The sequence below is a fragment of a genome, unplaced genomic scaffold (assembly GCF_019419815.1).
Source record: "Pyrus x bretschneideri cultivar Hongxiangsu unplaced genomic scaffold, Pyrus_bretschneideri_v1 Contig86, whole genome shotgun sequence".
NCBI classification, from domain to species: domain Eukaryota; kingdom Viridiplantae; phylum Streptophyta; class Magnoliopsida; order Rosales; family Rosaceae; genus Pyrus; species Pyrus x bretschneideri.
The window spans coordinates 738,301-753,909 of NW_025999827.1; the positions used below are offsets into that span (position 1 = coordinate 738,301).

A 15,609-nucleotide genomic window follows, 5' to 3' on the forward strand; every position below is an offset into this window, starting at 1 on the left:
GACATTGATTTGTCTTTTCCTTTTATTAGCCCAAGGCTTAACTTAGAATCCCACGTGGGATGCAGACTTCCTTTTATTAGCCCAAGGCTTAAAGTGGGACTTAGAATCGCAGAGTTCACTTAGCATCCCCCCGTGAAATGCTTCAGAGATCCCCTTGTTTTTAGCTCCAATACGTGTCCTTCCCCATAAGAAAAAAGCAATTCCGATATACTTGGGCTCCCGTGGATTTCGTTGTATTTCAAATTTCTATTTGGATTGGGCAACCGTTGATTTCCAAGTGAGGATGGGTAAGGTTTGTTGGAGCTCAGACTCCTTTTCAAATTACTTCAATTTACCATCATTTCCCTCTCAAGTCGCAAAGGCCTTTTTTCTGCAGGTCACAAGCTCTTTTATTTTTTTGCCGCATCGTTCTCTTACTCTCACCAACTTGCTTGTGATTCTTTTGTGGATCGAAAATTCAGAACGAAAAGGAAAAGAAGGTAACAGGCAGGTGACCCTATTTTCATTTTCTTTGTGTTCTGGATTTGATTTGGAGTGAAGCTCTAAACTGCAACTAATTTATTGGTTTAATTCTTTCGTGCAGGCGTCACCGGCAACGACATCTCTTCGATTTGGTCGTTGTTGTGACCCTTAGGTAATGAGTCTCATTGGGTTGTAAAAATCCCTTCTTTTTTTTTTTTTTTTTTTAATACTGGTAGATGATAAACCCCATTTGATGTTGGTAGCTTTCGTAGCCTGAATTTATTTAACTTTTCATTTGTCATGAGTAGCTTTCAGTAGCAGTTTGGTTGGATTTTTGACATGGTTGTTGGACAAACTGTTTTGCAGCATTTGTTTATCCTTTTTCGATTTTGATCTGGTCTCCCCTAAGCATTTGTTGGACATTGCTTCCTTAACTTGATTTTTTTGACAGATGGCAATTAGGATGATCCTTTCTTGTTTTCAAGTCTCTTGACTTTACCCAACTTGATAACCACGTGAATGGCATTCATGTTATCTAGAAGACTTCTCTTCTTCCTCCTCTTCTGGAGTAATCTTTAAAGTATACAACACCAGTAACGTGCCATCTTCTTAGAGCATGTTGTTCTACTTTTGCCAACAAGCTTCTGCACCGTTGGTGATTGGATGAAGAACAGGTTGCCGTTAATATGTGGAGTCGAGCGAAACTTGCTCTTTCTTTATCCAAATCCATTGCTTGCCGTGACACCGATTGCTTCCTTTCTTTCTTGGCATGGACGCGCGACCATGGATCTTCTTCTTCGGTTTTGCTTACCGTGACACTGACTGCTCCTTTCTTTCTTGTCTCTCAATTTCTACCGAGTCTCTGTTTCTTTTTCTGTGTCTACCTTTCTTACTGCAACTGATGCCTATTTATAGACATCTTAGGAGCGCTCTGGAGCTTTTACGTGGGGGAGATAGAGGCCATGTCTTCCGCCACTTTCTCTTAACCTCTCTCACCAATTGTCCCAGTCTTCCACATCCTTTTGTTGCAGAAAATGGGGAGCCCCTGTTTTGCACGTTACCTCCCCCTTTTGTAGGAAGGAATTCATATCTTGTTTATTTTATTTTTTTATTTATGGATGTTGATTTGTATGTAAAGCCCATCCTCACATTTTGGGCTGGATTACATTTTTGTTTTGCCTTGTAACTTGATCCAATTTGTATGGACTCTTTTTTTTTTTTTTGTATGTTATATTTTTTTGTTGTTCAACAGCATAAAAAATAGATTACGAGAATATGGGTATTTTAGTAATCACATGCATTTTCATTCAGATTCATGTACATTTGTAAACAGTTTACACGGCTCAGTACTATTCTTACTCTTATTTCTGAAAAATTTAATAAACAGTTTCAACAAGAATCTGATTCTGATTCCACCTTGTTCCAAACTCTTCCTCGTTTCAATTCCTCGCATTGCAGATTAGTAAACAAGCCTTTTTCTTTTGGTTTTATGTTCTTGGTCTATTTGCTCTCCAAAAATTCATGTTGCACTCTTTCATAATTTAAACCATACATAATAAAGAAAGGATTGGTAATTTATTGTCCTCCACTTATGATTAATGTATCTTCACTAAACAAATTTCATAATCGAAACCATGCGATCTCTTATTATGACTTAAAGATCATATGAAGAAAAAATACTTAATTTGGAAATCTTTTAGCCATTCATATACATCACAAAGATGCTACTTGTTAACAAAACCATTGAATGGTTTGACACATATGAATGACTAAATGATTTTTCATAGATGTAATTTTTTAGATAATGATAAAGAGAATGAATCACTTCAATTATAATGTTTATAATAAAAATACATTAATTATAAATAGAGAACAAGTAAATTCCATCATAAAAAAACAAGCATTATCCTTTCTGAAAATTCTGTAACAAAGTTATCACTTATAAGGGACGTGTTTATGGATCAATATCCTCTCCTGAACTAAGATGAGGATCCTTCTGAGCAAGCCCATCGGGCCGTTCAAATTTTATCCAACGGTTACAATTATTATAACTTTTAGAAGGGCCTCCTGCTTATAACCCTTGGATAAAATTTGAACGGCTTAATGAGCTTGCTTAAGAGGATCCTCATCCTTAGGTCAGGAGAGAATCTTGACCCTTATCAGTCATCTTTCATTGTGACATCTGTCTTCTCCACAAAGATAAAGAAATCTGCAGTATGGTCAAAGAAAACAAACGAGACAAAACACTTTCTGTAAATTGGACAATTAATCAAAAAATAATAGTAGATTCTGCCTCAGTGGGGGAAAGGATGTCCGAATCATTTCCACCAAGTCCATGAAGGTACACAATTCGAACATTTGAAATTTAATTCAACGATTAAAATTATTATAAATTTTAAAATAAATTATTATTTGTAATCGATCAAATTTTAAAAGCCTGAATTATGTGCCTCGGTGGAAATGACCCCTTTAACCTAAGTGGGCATCATATTATGGAGAAATATTAATATATAATGAATAATTAAATTGCATATATGTTTAGGACAAGCATTGCAACAGCATTTAGACCAAACAATGACTCAGAAAAATCAAGAATTTTTTTTTTTTCTATTAAACTTGCACTATTGAGCACCCTAGTAGGAAATAAACAGTTACCCACCAAAATTATCAATAATTCCCAGAGCCACGTCACAAATATGCTTCAAACCCTCCTCTCTTGTTGCAAGCTCTGGAGGATAAGCCAAACCTGGGTACCTTTTGAAAGCATTGTGGCAGGCATTCGGGTAGTCTGCGGCTGCAGTGATGTGCATGTAAGCATAGTCATAAGACTCCGAGCCCAAATCCTGCACTGAAGCTTGAAGGGCATCGCCGGCGTAGCCGTACTTGACGGCACACTCCTTGAGGACCTTCTTCAAATTTGTGTCGGTTTTGCTTGAGCTCACGAGTTGAGAGGACAAGTAGGATGAGGTGGCGGTTGCATTTGCCATTCCAATCCCAACCATAATAACTGCCAACACCTTTGTGTCTGCATTTTTGCTTGTGGGAACAGATTTGAGGGATGAGACGCAGAGGCCATAGTACTTGGTGTTTTTGCATGTGTTCTGGATCAGGGTTGAGTCAGCATGGACGAGAAAATTAGGGTTTTGGTGAGGAAATGCAATTGTGAGAAGAAAGAGCAAGAACATAGTAGAAGAACCCATCTGAGAGTATACTTTTTTCTTTCTTTTTTTGGCTCTAGATTTTGGTAGATATTAGGTATTTTTCTATTGTTGAAAAGCAATGTAGGAGATGCATTGGGTGTTTTGACTTTGTGCGTCAAGTGAGCTGTACGCATAATTAAAGAGGAAGAGGCACTATTTGGCAGGAGGCTACGAAGGATAAGATTGTCTACCCTTCCACTTTCAGTGTCCTCCCAATTCTAGTGTCTTTCTATTTTGTGTGGTTACGGTTAAGCCACGTCAATATTTATATATATATATATATATTTTTTTTATAGAGATAATAAGACAAAAATGAATAGTAATATAAAATATTCACATGGTTTAACCATGATCACACAAATAAAAGAACACCAGAAGTGGGAGGGCAGACAATCCTTCTCCGGCTATGAAACCATGCTATGCATTGAGGTCTTGTTTGGCAGAAACCTAATTGCCAAAACGTGAGTCACGGGTCGCGGATAAACAACAGTTGAGACTCTCAATCCAATGTTCTCTTTTGAGTACTGAAATGATTTGGTGGTTTAATATTGGGAATCTTGATGAAACGTACTGGGCAAAGACACAATGAAGAAAAAGAGCTCGGTAATCTTATTTTGTGTTTATGATGATTTACATAGATTTGGTGGGTTTTTTTTTTTTTTTTTTTTTTTTAATATGCCATTTATGTTAAGGGGTGAACAAAAATGAACTCGTTGTCGGTCAATACATAACTCATTTTTTAATTTATATATTTTATCATTGGAGTATTGATTTTCACATTGATGATCTTAGTAATATTACCGTTTTGGATAGATGACCTATCATGGGCAAGAAGAAAGTAGGCTATAATTGTAGTTTGAACACCAAACACCAAACCCTCTGAATTTGGTTCTCTCTAACTGTGCTACGCAAGACGAGGACGAAGCTGTCAAAAAAAAACAGGGTATGCAAACCAAACATTGATGTGTAGTTCGGTTCGCCTAGTCCTTCATCACATTTCCCAGTTTGGACCGGCGATGGCGATGTATTTGCTCTTCTTGATCTCTTTTTCGAACCTCACTATATCCTTGATGCCCGTATACGCACCGCCTCCACCACTCCTGTTGCTATTGCTGCTGGTTGTGACGGCGGTGGTGACCAAAGCCCAGATTCGAATGCCTAAGTGGAGCTTGATCGGTGCTACCTCCTGGTAGATTTTCTGGAAATTTGGATTGAAATTACGCGCCGTTATTGCTGCTACTAGTATTGGTATTGGACATTTTAGTTGTGGTGGGAAATTTTAACTCACGGTGTCGTTTCACTTGGCGCCTAACTTTTGCTTCCCTTTACTGAGAGTTCAAATCTTCTACGCCCAAAAGAAGATGTGGCATCTCTGTAACTTGCTTGAAATCTTGACATCATTTTGCGGCACGAAATTGCGGCATTCCCTTCCCCTTCAGTCAAACTCGAATCATTCATTCTCTTTATCATACAAACGTCATAATTCGTCTCTTTATCATACAAACGTCATAATTCGAATCATTCATTCTCTTTACAATTGTCTAAAAACTATTTATAAAAAAATTCATTTAATTTAGTGACCGTTTATCCATCATTATGAATAAAAAAAATTAATCATGAGCACATTATTTTTTAACATGACCATCGATTTGTTTGACACATTGATGTCAATATAGAGCATGAATGATTCAGATAAATGATTGTACAATATAAACATGATGTCACATAATGTAAATGACCCATTATGACGTGGCACATCGCCTTGCCAAGTTAAGTTTGTCTTGCCATGACTTTGTTATCTGGTTTGTGGAACCCTCAGCTGTTATAAGGGTGGTGTTCAACCAGGATTTACAACCCTGTTGAGGTATTATTAATAAAGTTATCGCATATTTCATTAAAAAAATAATAACTCATATGTAAGAGGCTAAGTAATATAATTTTTAGTTGTAAATTTGTATTATCATTTTCAGTTGTAAATTTTTCACAGTACACTTGACGCTCCTCGTGTGAGTGGCAAGAGTTCAGTTTGAAGTGCAAAAATGGCTACCCGAAAGGAAATGCTGGCAAACGATAAGATTGAAGGGAAGAAAACGCACCCGAAATGTGAAAGAATAATGATTGATTTCTTTTCAATAAGCCAGTATGGATATTAACCTTAATGAGACCTTATTACCTTAATCCTATTCTCCTACTTACACTTCAGCTCAAACCTCGATAAAATGTTCGAGCTCATTTCTTTTCTCCATCTGCTCTTAATATATAGCTTACATTCCGAAGGTTGGAATTCGACCATACAAATTGCTGCTGCTCGATTTCCCTACTTATACACCTACTACTACTACTACTACTACGAATCCAATCAATCCGAGGTTGACCTTCTACGATGTCTACTTCTGTCGCTACACAAAATTGCGGCATTCCCTTCCCCTTCCAAGTTACGGCCTTTTATACCTACATCCAAGTTGGGAAACAATGAAGATGTGATCCCAGCGGACGAATGCCTACTGTATTGACTGTACCAGTTGGGTCCCATTTCGCCAAATATGTAATCCGAGAAATCTTCGTTGCTGGAAGACTCCTTGGTGCTCACTGTGCTACAAGAACTTGCATCCGACGAGCTAAATATGGATGAACTCTCACTTGATGAATCTATGGCAGGAATTCTATGCGTTGCATGGAATCTCCAATCACCTGGATCTGGATTTTGCGATTGATTGCTGGTGGTAAGGCCTTGGAACCGCAGGAGTTACATCTCAACTTGGATTTGGTTTGGCTTGCAGGAACAGCTTCCAAGTTCCGTCTCTTGGATTTCCCACCATTAGAAATGGCAGTACTTCCTAGCAAGGCCGGGGGACGTGGGGTGTGCCTAGAAATATCAAATTTTTAGGTGGTTTGCCAAAACAAAATTACAAAATGACTCGTAAGCTTAGTCCACAGGCATGTTACCTTGCATAAAGTAGCATGTATGCTCCTTGAGATAAGACCCTCTTTAATTCCACAGGTTCAACCTACAAGAGCATATGGCACCGATAAGTTCTTGAAATTATTAACGAAAATTATAAATCAAAAGTAAAAAATCTCAAGCCAATAATAGACATTCTTCAAACATTTCTTTTCATAGAATCAGGTCTAGAATGCATACATGCGAAATTCTTTGGCAGGTTTCATGCCTCTCATCGACAAAAGAATGGAGATATTCAACATAGCAGACAATGTTATATAATAATCAATTTCGTCAAAAGGCATAACAATAAAAAATGCCTCTTCCAACCATTGATTCAGGCGGTGTGAATGTTCTACTCAGAAAATAACCAAATAACATCAAGCCCCATCTGAGATGGAAATATAAGAAATGATAGGAAAACGTACTGAGCTGTCATCAATCTTGAACCACTCCTCCTGATTGTTCTTTACATAACATACATAATGGCCCGAATACGCAGCATTCATAATGTCCAAGTGAACAACCACAGCATAAAGACTGTACAAAGGGGATTTATCACTTGTTTCATCCATATACGGGGACATGTTGAGAACCTTTGGGAACCGTATTGACTTATTCAGCTTCTCAAAGTTACGAGACTGCAGTCATCGACAGTAATAGAAAAAACATCAATAATATTAAACCAATAGATGAAAAGAACAATTCAAAATTGATAGAAAAGAACTAATTACCTGAAATCGCTTCAATACAATTGTAAGAATATTTGGTGCCTCCAAAACTGTTAATTTCTTTCTGGCTTTCTCATAAGATTTACACCTTCACAAAAGTTGGGAAACAACATACATCAAAGAATTAGAACAATCGAAAAGGAAGACTTAAGACCCACCTGGAAAAAATAGTTTTATACATGGGTAACATAATGAATGTAAAATTTTCCAGGCCACGTAAGAAGATAGGTTAAATTACCCAACCAAAACCAGGGAAAAAATTGATTTCTGAACTAGCATTGAGGTAGGTGAGCACTCTGGGACTAGAAACTCCACTATATTACATGGTTCCTCAGCTATAATCAGACCACAAAATCCCTTACAAGTCACATCAGAATCCTATTCCTTTTTCAAACAATGTAACAACTATTAAGGCCCGTCTCTCTGTAATGTAAGAGTTTTATCCTTCAACATAAAAAAGGAAAAACATTTATACTGGAGCTAGTGAACCAACCTGCTACAATGGTACCTATTATTCCCGTCCAAAGTTTCAGTAGCTGTAAATTGAGCAAGAGCCTCTTCAAGAGTTCCAATTTGCCCGTCGATTTCAACTGTAAGATCCATCATCCGCTCAATTTGCTCAGATTTCCAAGGCACTTCATGCACTTTATCTGAGAATCCCAATCATGACATCACAAAAACTTACCATGATTTTTATTACCAACAATAGAATGGGTTGTGCTTTTGTACAAGGACAACCAATTCTACACAAAAAAAAAAAAAAGTAAATCTTGACAAAACAACAAAAACAGAAACTACCTTAGATCGGAGATAGCCTCCAAATGTCATGCCTACTAGAGTTGTTTCTTCAGCCAAAGGACCAACAGCCCCAGCTTCCTTGAGGCAAACAGATTGCATGGTATCAACAGCATACCTGCCATCTTGGTAACTGATCACAGGGTACATATTTGCAAAAGGATACGTAGATCTTATAACTGACTCACCATTGAAGTAACTCGTTGCACGGTACCTATTTGTAAAAGGGAAAACAGATCTTATATGAAATATTTCTCCAGTTGAGTTTTTAACTGGCTCACCTCAAAAATTCATGAGCATCTTCTTCCCTCCCTTGACCAAGATGAATTCCAATTTTATGTATTTTAGATAGTATCCTGATGGGGGACAGTAAAGACTTCCCTTCTCTTGCCTTCAAAAGCAAAACTTCAAACTCACAGATAAAACACCAGTCCTTTCGACCTGGCATACGGGATGAATGTGTCAATGAAAAGGCCATCAAACACATGGTTCTAATAATTGAACTGGTTGCAAATATATCGTATATATAGAAGTCAGGAAGATAAACTTGCATGTTCTTGAATGGAGCCCTTGAAGAAGATAAGAAACAAGGGGCCGAGTAAATGCTAAACATTGAAGCACAGCATTAGCATAGCAGCTGAGAAATCCAAAGGAAAAAGATATTATCAGCAAACATTCAATAAACTTTTGAAAGAATACAATAAAAACACTTTTAAAAGAAAAAAAAAACACGTAGAATATTCATTACACAATTTGCAACTTAAGAGAATATGCAAAATTCAGCATATGAACAAAGTAAAAATTGCACTAGGAGGATTGTAAGCACAAGTTCACAAAAGGATTTTCAGAAGAAAAAACTGGTTACACTTTATGCAATTTCTTTATGTTACTATGTCATGTGCCTAAAGAACTCTCCACATCACCTGTTCCCACAATTCATGAGTCCAAAGGGGTAAAGATCAGCACTGTCGTTGGAGTATAGTTTCACGAACAGGTCATATGGAAACAATACCTGTCAATGATACAGTATCAAAACAAAATTGGTACTAATCGATAACACTTGAAATTATTAGTAAAGGAAAAAATACATATTTGAAAATAACCTTGTATTTTCCAGTCTCATCTCCATGACCTGAAGGGTTGCACTTCAGCTGTTTTGAGGATATAAACTGCTGCACAACTTTCCTCATAGATGTTTTTAATCCATTACTAGAATTTTGCGGCAAGCTTGGGATACTACCGAATTTTGCAGGCAATGCATGATAAGCTTCGATTTTTTCAGACCTAGAAATGGAATCGAGATGCCCTTCAGTGGTCGAAGATGGCTCATCAACAGAAGCACCATTTGACAGAGATCCATCTTCTTTAGACTCATCTTCCCTGTCATTACTTGATGAGCTTCTGGACTTAGAGGCATCAGTAACTAACTTTTCAGTTGAAATAGCTCTTCTAGACTGCTTCTTACTGCCAATATTTTCGGACTGAGCCTCACCAGATACGTTTGCATTTGCTTTAGGAAATTTTTGTGTAGACTCGACCGCTTTATCTGTATGACTCGATTTCATCTTATATAACTTGTTTTCACAAGATATGTCCTCTTGACGATTCACCAGCTTAGGACACTCTGAGGGTGATGACATATTCCTAGGCTGTTCAGGAGCAACAACATCAGAAAGACGTTTCTTTGATTTGTCATCCCATGATACGGTATTGGATGGAGTTAAATTAGTATGTGATCCTTTCCCATCTGCAATAGGTTAATTATATCATTGTCACCCGTCATGAATGAAATGAGGCTTCTTCAGACAATAGAGATTTTTACTGTTATCTAAAAAATCATACCGTGATGTAAAACTGTGTCCCCATCAAAATCACTCCTGTCTTGGAACTGCATGGAATCAATTGAAGGCTGACATTCATCCTTGTGACCTTGTCTCCAATGGATGATTTGACACTTACCAGAACTACACACAAATGTTCAAGTGAAAACAATGTTTATATCTACGCGAGCATGTCCACCCCATGGTAATCAGATTTAGAGTTCAGAAATACAGCAAGGATTCAACGAAAGTCCATAATGTGATGTCTTATTTAACAAAAAAAAAATAGAAAAATGAAGTTGGCTTGTATAGTTAAATTTGGTGACAATGTCTTCCAAACTAAAAACACATAAAATGTTTCCTATAGGAGTTAGCAGTCAGATAAAATATAAACCATGTGCATTTTCCTATTTCTCATGTTTCTTTGACATTCTCCTTTCTTTGATTCCTTACGAACACACGCAAAACATAATCCAAAGGCATAACACGAGCTGGACAATTTGAAATTCTCAACTAAACAGCTAGCTGACTCCATCACGTAATTAGCGCAATCAAACACCAAAAGAACAAATTAATAAAAATAAAGAGTAGATTATACTGCAACAGCAAATGCACAAACATAACCATCCAGAAAATGTACAAACCAATCAAGAAAAATTATAACTTTTAAAAGAAAAACGAACCAGTATCGAACAGCCTTGCATTTAGAGCAGCGCATTGTGGTACTGGCATAGCAGACGGCACAATGGTACGGCCAGGACGCCGGCTGCACCACTGGAGCGAAAAAAGCCGTGGCCTGAAACTCCGCCACAGCGGTCTCTTCGGAAGCCATAGCCACAAGCCTCAAGATTTCCTCTTTCTTCGCCGCCGCATTCTTCCACTTGTGACAAATCACGAAGAAGGAGAGCAAGATAAGGAGCAGCAGGAGGCCGTGAAACCCTATAATTCCGGGGACCAGCATTGATCGGAGCTGAGCTAATATTAGCCGGCGCCGAGGACGAGTCCAGAGCAGAGAAACCCTAGGATGGTTTTTTTGCTATACATAAATCCGACGGTGGTGGACGTGCCGGTGCCGGTGAGGGGGTAGGGAGAGGAAATGGGGGAAATTGGGAGGGGCAGAAAGGGGATTTGAGTGGGGGTAGTGGTGGAAATGGGAGAGAAGAAGCATCTGGTGGGATGCGGGCGGTGGAGGAGGGAGGAGGAGGAGAGAGATGGAAAGGGAAGGGGGGAATAAATGGGATGGGGAATATTAAGTCGGATCCGAGAGTGGAGTGTCGCGTGGTGGCGACGATTGGTTTTTTGTTTTTGTTTTTTTTTTTTTTTTCTTTTTCAAATCGTCAGTGAATCTCTAGTGTTTGTCTTGTCCAGGTTAATGTGGATTTTACCGCGTGGATTCATTATGGAGGCATAATTTTCTATTATGCCTTTATAATTCTCTGTAAATATCAAACGCGTTATGCATCATGTCTTAAAAAGTGAAATTTTGAAAAACAAAATCCACTTTTGACTGCGTTAAAAGATTTATATATAAATACATATTGGGTTCGTACATCGAGATCCAAAATCATAGGCTATATTTAGAGTGAGTACAATTATGTTTTTTCAATAATGCACTCTTAAAGTTTTCATTTCGAGGACCTGGGAGTTCCTCTTCTATTTAAATCCTTAGTTTAATTTAACGATTGATTAATTAATAATCTTATATTATTCCGTTGTACCCTAACAAAATCATAATCTCAATTGAAAAAGAAAAAGAAAAAACGATTCACGCGTTATGACCACCTCTGCTGATTTGAACAGTCCAACCTTGCGGAGCAGCCCATGTGCCTAGTCCACAAGGACCTAATGCTTTTGTAGACCATTCAGTCAAGCGAACAACTGAGGAGTTTCATTGGAATTGGCTAGGCAGCAAGGGAGTAATTGGAAGGAACAATCCCAGATGGGCATTTGAGGGCAGACATGATTGTTTATTGGAGGAAGATGCGGATGATTCACCTCTCTAAAAGTTTGTTCAGGTGTAACAAGGACAATATAAGGTTATTAATTAATTCACCGTCAGATTAATTTAAGGGTATATACGACAGAGAATCTCACAAGTCCTCAAAATAAGGACCTTAGGTGAGCATTACTAAATGTTTTTTTGTATGCTTTTTAGCCAAAATGGTCCTTGAGATTTGCATAACTCATCACTTTGGTTCTTGAGATTTGAAATCAATAGAAGTGGTCCCTGAGATTGTCCACCATCAATCATTTTGGTCATTTCGTGAAACATTATGTTAAATAAGGATCAAGATGACAAAAATACCCTTAATTTAATAAACAATAGGCCAAAATGATTTGACAAAAATTGAGGGTATTTTTATCATTTTATTCTTGTTTAATGGAGATTTTTAACGGAATGACCTAAATGATTAATGGTGGATAATCTCAGGGACCAATTCTATTGATTTCAAATCTTAGAGAACAAAGTAATAAGTTATGCAAATCTTAGAAACTATTTTAGCTTAAAAGCCTTTTTTGTCAATTATAATATTTTATTCTTATTTCGTCCTTCGACTTAAAAAAAAAAATAGAAGTATTTGAACCCTTAACTAATGCATCAGTTACATAATTTTGAATTTTAAACCCCTAAACTTACTTATTATCTAAGAAAGCACTTTTTTTAAAAAAAAATGTAAAAACATATATGATAGAGGTTGAAAAACTACATAAGCTTATATGATATGTGATGACCTGTCCCGAATAAAAATATATTTTCTCCCCGAATGTATGTAAAGTGATGATTATGCCCTCGTTGGGTTAGTGATGTGGATGTACATATATAGTTTAAATTATTTTTCTCACTGACGTAATTAAATCGTATGCGTCGTCAAGAGTGTGTTGACGCTAGTTAAGGCCGAATCGGGTTCGTGACGAAAATGTTACAAGTGATTAAGTGAGTTGGGTTGGTTTCTTTTTAGTTGGATCCAATTGCATGGACCTTAGACATTGTAGCCTAATCAGGGCTTGAGTTTTTTTTTAAGTGGCCAATCCCGTAAGCCATACACACACATGCAACTCTCCCTCATCCTTTCCGTCTTTCTCGAAAATTCCTTTCGTCCGTACAACCAAGAACACTTTCAAACTAAACCAAAATTCTATGGATTGAGCTTGATGTTTCCAGATTCCTACTCCTCTCGAGCTTTAGACTCTGGTGATACCTTTTGTTTGGTGATTTGACTTCGAAAACCCGAGACTCCATAAACTCCGGCGAGGAGCTAAACTACTTTAACGTGATCGTGGGATTTACCTAAGGATTTAAGACTTGTGGTAGTCCCCATACAACTCCCTTAGCATCGTGGAACAATTTTGGAGTGGTTTGGACGTCGGGACACTCGGGTTTATCAAGTTGCAGACTTAGCAGAAATATTGAAGGATTTGCCGACCAGTTTTCGTATATTTTAGGACCTCAAAGAAGTATGGTTATGTTCTCATAGTTGAGAGCTTCAATTCTATATAAAATTTGTGAATTTTGGTGTTGAAACGAAGTAGAAACTAAGGTTTTAAGAACTTCCAGAAACCGGCGACACAGAGGGAGGTCGACGGCGGATTCTGACAAAGCCATCGTAGAAAAGGAGAATATTCTGTCAACTTTGACGGAATATACTGACGGCGTCAAGTAACACCATTAGTTTTTAGACGGAATATTCCCTAACACCGTTAAGGATTCCGTCAATGTGCCAGGCACGTGCTGCGCGTGGCCGGCGCGTGTATGGGGATGCTCGTGGTGTTGAGTAGGCCACGATGATATATTCAAACATCCCAATTGAGTAACATATGAGAAGTTATTACACGGTTTTGGTTATGTGCTTAAAATTAACATTAAAATAGTTGTTTCACATATAGGTGAGACGTTTCAGGAGGATGAGCGCAGCCAGGTTAGACTCGGGGATTATGACCCGGCTACGTACCAGTGAGTGGGTTTTTGGTTTATATATATATATATACACACTTTACATTTTTCCCAGAAATTTGTTTTAAATGGATTTACATTTTTCAAATGCCATGTCAATTGCATTACATTTTAGTATATGCATTAGTATAGATATGCATATTATTTAATGATGCTACGAACGCCTAGGTAAGCTTCAGGTAAGTACATATTAATGATAGTGATTGCAGTGTGTATGGTTATGTTTAGATGCACTTAGTACTCATTATCCTGCACCTCGGTGTTAGTGCTCCACCCGAGGCCAGGGCCAGCCTTCATGTGATCGTTCACCTCCCGCACCACACACTCACCTTGGATCCAAGGCAAGTGTCAGCCTATCGTATAGACCACATTAGGTGGTTCCGACTCATAGGTGACTTGCGATACTTCACACAGCCTTCACGTGATCCTAACACTTAAGCGTACCTATTTACACCCAGCCTATCGTACAAACCACACTAGGTGGTTCCGACTCGTGTGCAGGATTTGGTAGATGAGCTATAGGTTCAGCTGTATAGGTCACATTAGGTGACTCCAGCTGATATAACATTTTACATCGATTTATTTTACCTGGCTTACTTATTTCATTGCTGAGATACTTGACATGGCATATACTTGGTTTTCATTACTCTCGAACTTGATTTCTATAAACACATATGTATTACTATTTTCTGGGAAATTATACAGGTTTTACGGTAAGGGGTTATTACTTTTGAAAGGTGAAATGGTTTTAAAAGCTTTGTTTTTGCCACTCACGTTTTCTGTTTTGCGCCCCTCCAGGTTCGAGTTAGACGTTCGTGTTGGTGGCTCACGAGGACACTACGGCGGTTCTGACAGACATCAAATAATGTAGGAACTTCCTTTCATATTCTGTATAATTAATATTTACCTTGCTGGACTACACTTAGGTTACATGTGCTCTGAGTATATGAATTTATACTTTAAACACCCTCACTTGTACTCATATACTTGTCTAGAGTAAGTTAGCTAGTTGGTTTTTATTTACCCACATTTTCATGTCACTGTTACTTCCGCAATGCGCACATGATTACGTCGTCACCACGTGACAACCAGCACGCCTCGATTTAGGTCAGGATGTGTCATGATACCTTCTTTTTAGGATTACGATACAACATTTATAATATTTGCCTACTATATACGTAGAAAATAAAATTTTGTTATAAAGGGGGAACACAAAAAGAATATGTGATAGAGGTAAACTTAAAAAAAAATGCGATAAAGGTTGATTAATACTTTTAATCTACAGATATGAAACTAAAAAGATGCGATAAAGGTAGATAAATACATTTAATCTACAACTGAGGTATCAAACCATAGAAACTCAAAGATATGGTAGAGGTAAATTAAATCGTAGTACTGGTAGATGAATAATTGCCTAATTAGGAGAAGCGTTCACTGTTCAGGGGTGTTGAGCTATGCATGAGAGTATTTAAGAAGTCTGCCCATTTAACTAGAGCAATCTTGTCTTTCTTAAGCAAAAATTCACATGTCACCTTTAGAAACTTTGGGATTATTTTAGGCTCCACGGCACCTGCTGCACAGTTCTGGAATTCTACAAAGTAGAAGGAGAAGGAGAAGAAGACTGATTAGTTTTTTTAAATGACTTGGCTAAAACGATATTAAATTCTTGGATTATTTTGGACAAATTTAATCTTTGTAGCTTGTTATG

General features: G+C 37.6%; 2 protein-coding genes across 2 annotated transcripts; both read right to left on the reverse strand.

The window, feature by feature from the left end:
• Positions 1-3,050: 3,050 nt before the first annotated feature.
• Positions 3,051-3,802, reverse strand: LOC103933058 (cell wall / vacuolar inhibitor of fructosidase 2-like). Its single transcript, XM_048576187.1, has one exon. It carries the CDS (start codon positions 3,660-3,662, stop codon positions 3,114-3,116), a length of 549 nt encoding a protein of 182 aa, XP_048432144.1. The 5' UTR covers positions 3,663-3,802; the 3' UTR covers positions 3,051-3,113.
• Positions 3,803-5,764: 1,962 nt separating this feature from the next.
• LOC103933059 (ubiquitin carboxyl-terminal hydrolase 17) lies at positions 5,765-11,315 on the reverse strand. Its single transcript, XM_009342707.3, is given in 15 exon segments — positions 5,765-6,384; positions 6,386-6,403; positions 6,405-6,528; positions 6,609-6,670; positions 7,032-7,244; positions 7,338-7,422; positions 7,828-7,960; positions 7,963-7,984; positions 8,133-8,247; positions 8,411-8,570; positions 8,681-8,766; positions 9,053-9,141; positions 9,233-9,876; positions 9,972-10,093; positions 10,633-11,315. Coding segments are annotated over 15 exon segments (2,514 nt in total). The 5' UTR covers positions 10,911-11,315; the 3' UTR covers positions 5,765-6,021.
• Between the last annotated feature and the right edge of the window lie 4,294 nt (positions 11,316-15,609).

Coding starts and splice junctions, on each gene's coding strand:
- LOC103933058 (XM_048576187.1), bottom strand. CDS start 3,662: ATGGGTTCTTCTACTATGTTCTTGCTCTTTCTTCTCACAATTGCATTT.